Source organism: Frankliniella occidentalis, unplaced genomic scaffold, assembly GCF_000697945.3.
Source record: "Frankliniella occidentalis isolate FOCC.00 unplaced genomic scaffold, Focc_3.1 Scaffold92, whole genome shotgun sequence".
NCBI classification, from domain to species: domain Eukaryota; kingdom Metazoa; phylum Arthropoda; class Insecta; order Thysanoptera; family Thripidae; genus Frankliniella; species Frankliniella occidentalis.
The window spans coordinates 947,630-949,233 of NW_026267221.1; the positions used below are offsets into that span (position 1 = coordinate 947,630).

Here is a 1,604-nt window from a genome sequence, read left to right on the forward strand (position 1 = left end):
CCCCCATCCCCCAAAGTCCCCCTTTCCTGCAAGCAGAGGCGCGCTCCCCTCGTTGGGACCAGCCAGCCTTGCTGCAGGGCGTGGTGAGACAGGAGGAGGGATCCCTGGAATGCAGGGAGCAGGGCCTGCACCGCCCTGGAAGTGGGGCTGACCTGTGTTACAAGGGAAACAATAATTCTGCTACGGCTGCCGGCCTTGAGGTGCGAGAGGGATTTGCAGGGGAAGGATTTACACAGCGGAGCTGGAAACTCTTCTGTCGAAGCGACCTTTTCTCTGCTCTAAGCGATTGCTGCCCTCTGGAATACTCTTCCCAATGATAAATTAGTTTATTTTCTAGTTTTGCTAACTCTCGCCTTTTCAAATTATCAATAAAATTTTGAAATAATTTTTTGCACGTAGATAAAATAACGAGTCGCGGCTAAGTGATTGAATTCCCTTTGCGTTGCTGCTTTGTAGAGACAAAAAAGACGGGGCAGGGGAATACTGTCTCGATAAGGCACAATCAGATTGATTGTGCAAAGGGTTGTGCAGGTGTTTGCGCTGCAGGTGGCGGTGCATGGCGCGCACCACGACGCGCTGCCCAGTAATTATCTGCTGCGTATCATCGCAACCGCCGAAGGGAACAGAACGGTCGTTCAAAGATACATATCCCGGATAAAAAGGCGGGCAGCGTGGCGGGCGATTGCGCGGGTGGGGCGTTGCTGAATGTAGGTGATGCGTGTGAGATATTAGTACTGTATTTGAGCAGTGGAGGCTCAGACTGGCTTACGCCTAAGCTGCAAAACTGCTATTCAAGCACTATTCAATCAAATGTGAATTTCCGACATGCTCAGAATCTCATTTAACAATGATTCAAACTTAGGATTGTTTGTTGTTTTTATAGTGATGTGAGGATACACAAAGAAGTGGGGATTGATTGAGCGATGGATAAAAATTGCAATAATTTTCATAATTGTTTATGTCTACGCACACTCTTTGTTTTCAGGTGCATATGCTACAGTTACTATGCCAGCCGCATCTCCAACTTCTCCAACCGCGTTGAAGCAGATTCACACGAAAGAAGAGCCTATCGAAAGCAACGTGTGCGAAGAAAAATTCTCTCGTTCTGGACATCTCCAAACCTATTCAGAAGACAAGTCTCTCGGGTGCTTTGTGAGTGAAAGAAGCTTTGCTCAGTCTGGGGCTCTGAAAAATCATCTCCAAACTCACACAGAAGAGAAGCCTTTCGAATGTACCGAGTGTCCAAAACAGTTTGCTCACTCATCCAGTCTGAAATCTCATCACCGAACCCACACTGGAGACAAACCTTTCGAATGCACCTTGTGTCAAAGGAAATTTGCTGAGGCTGGAGCACTAAAAAAACATCTACAAACCCACACAGAAGAGAAGCCTTTCGAATGCACCGCGTGTCCAAAACAGTTTACTCACTCATCCAGTCTGAAAGTTCATCTCCAAACCCACACTGAAGATAAATCTTTTACGTGCATAGTGTGCATAAAGAAATTCGCTCAGCCTAATTACCTGAAAATTCATTTGAAAACCCACACAGGAGATAAACGTTTCAATTGCACATTGTGTCCAAGTAGATTTGCTCAGTCTGGAGA

At 46.4% G+C, this 1,604-nt stretch overlaps 1 protein-coding gene across 1 annotated transcript in view; it reads left to right on the plus strand.

The window, feature by feature from the left end:
- Nucleotides 1-1,604, plus strand: part of LOC113215413 (gastrula zinc finger protein XlCGF57.1-like) — a gene marked incomplete in the record, with an annotated part of 80,992 nt that overhangs the window by 63,150 nt on the left and 16,238 nt on the right. The window contains 1 exon segment of the mRNA XM_052269436.1: nt 986-1,604. Coding sequence (XP_052125396.1) covers nt 1,006-1,604 — 599 coding nt within the window.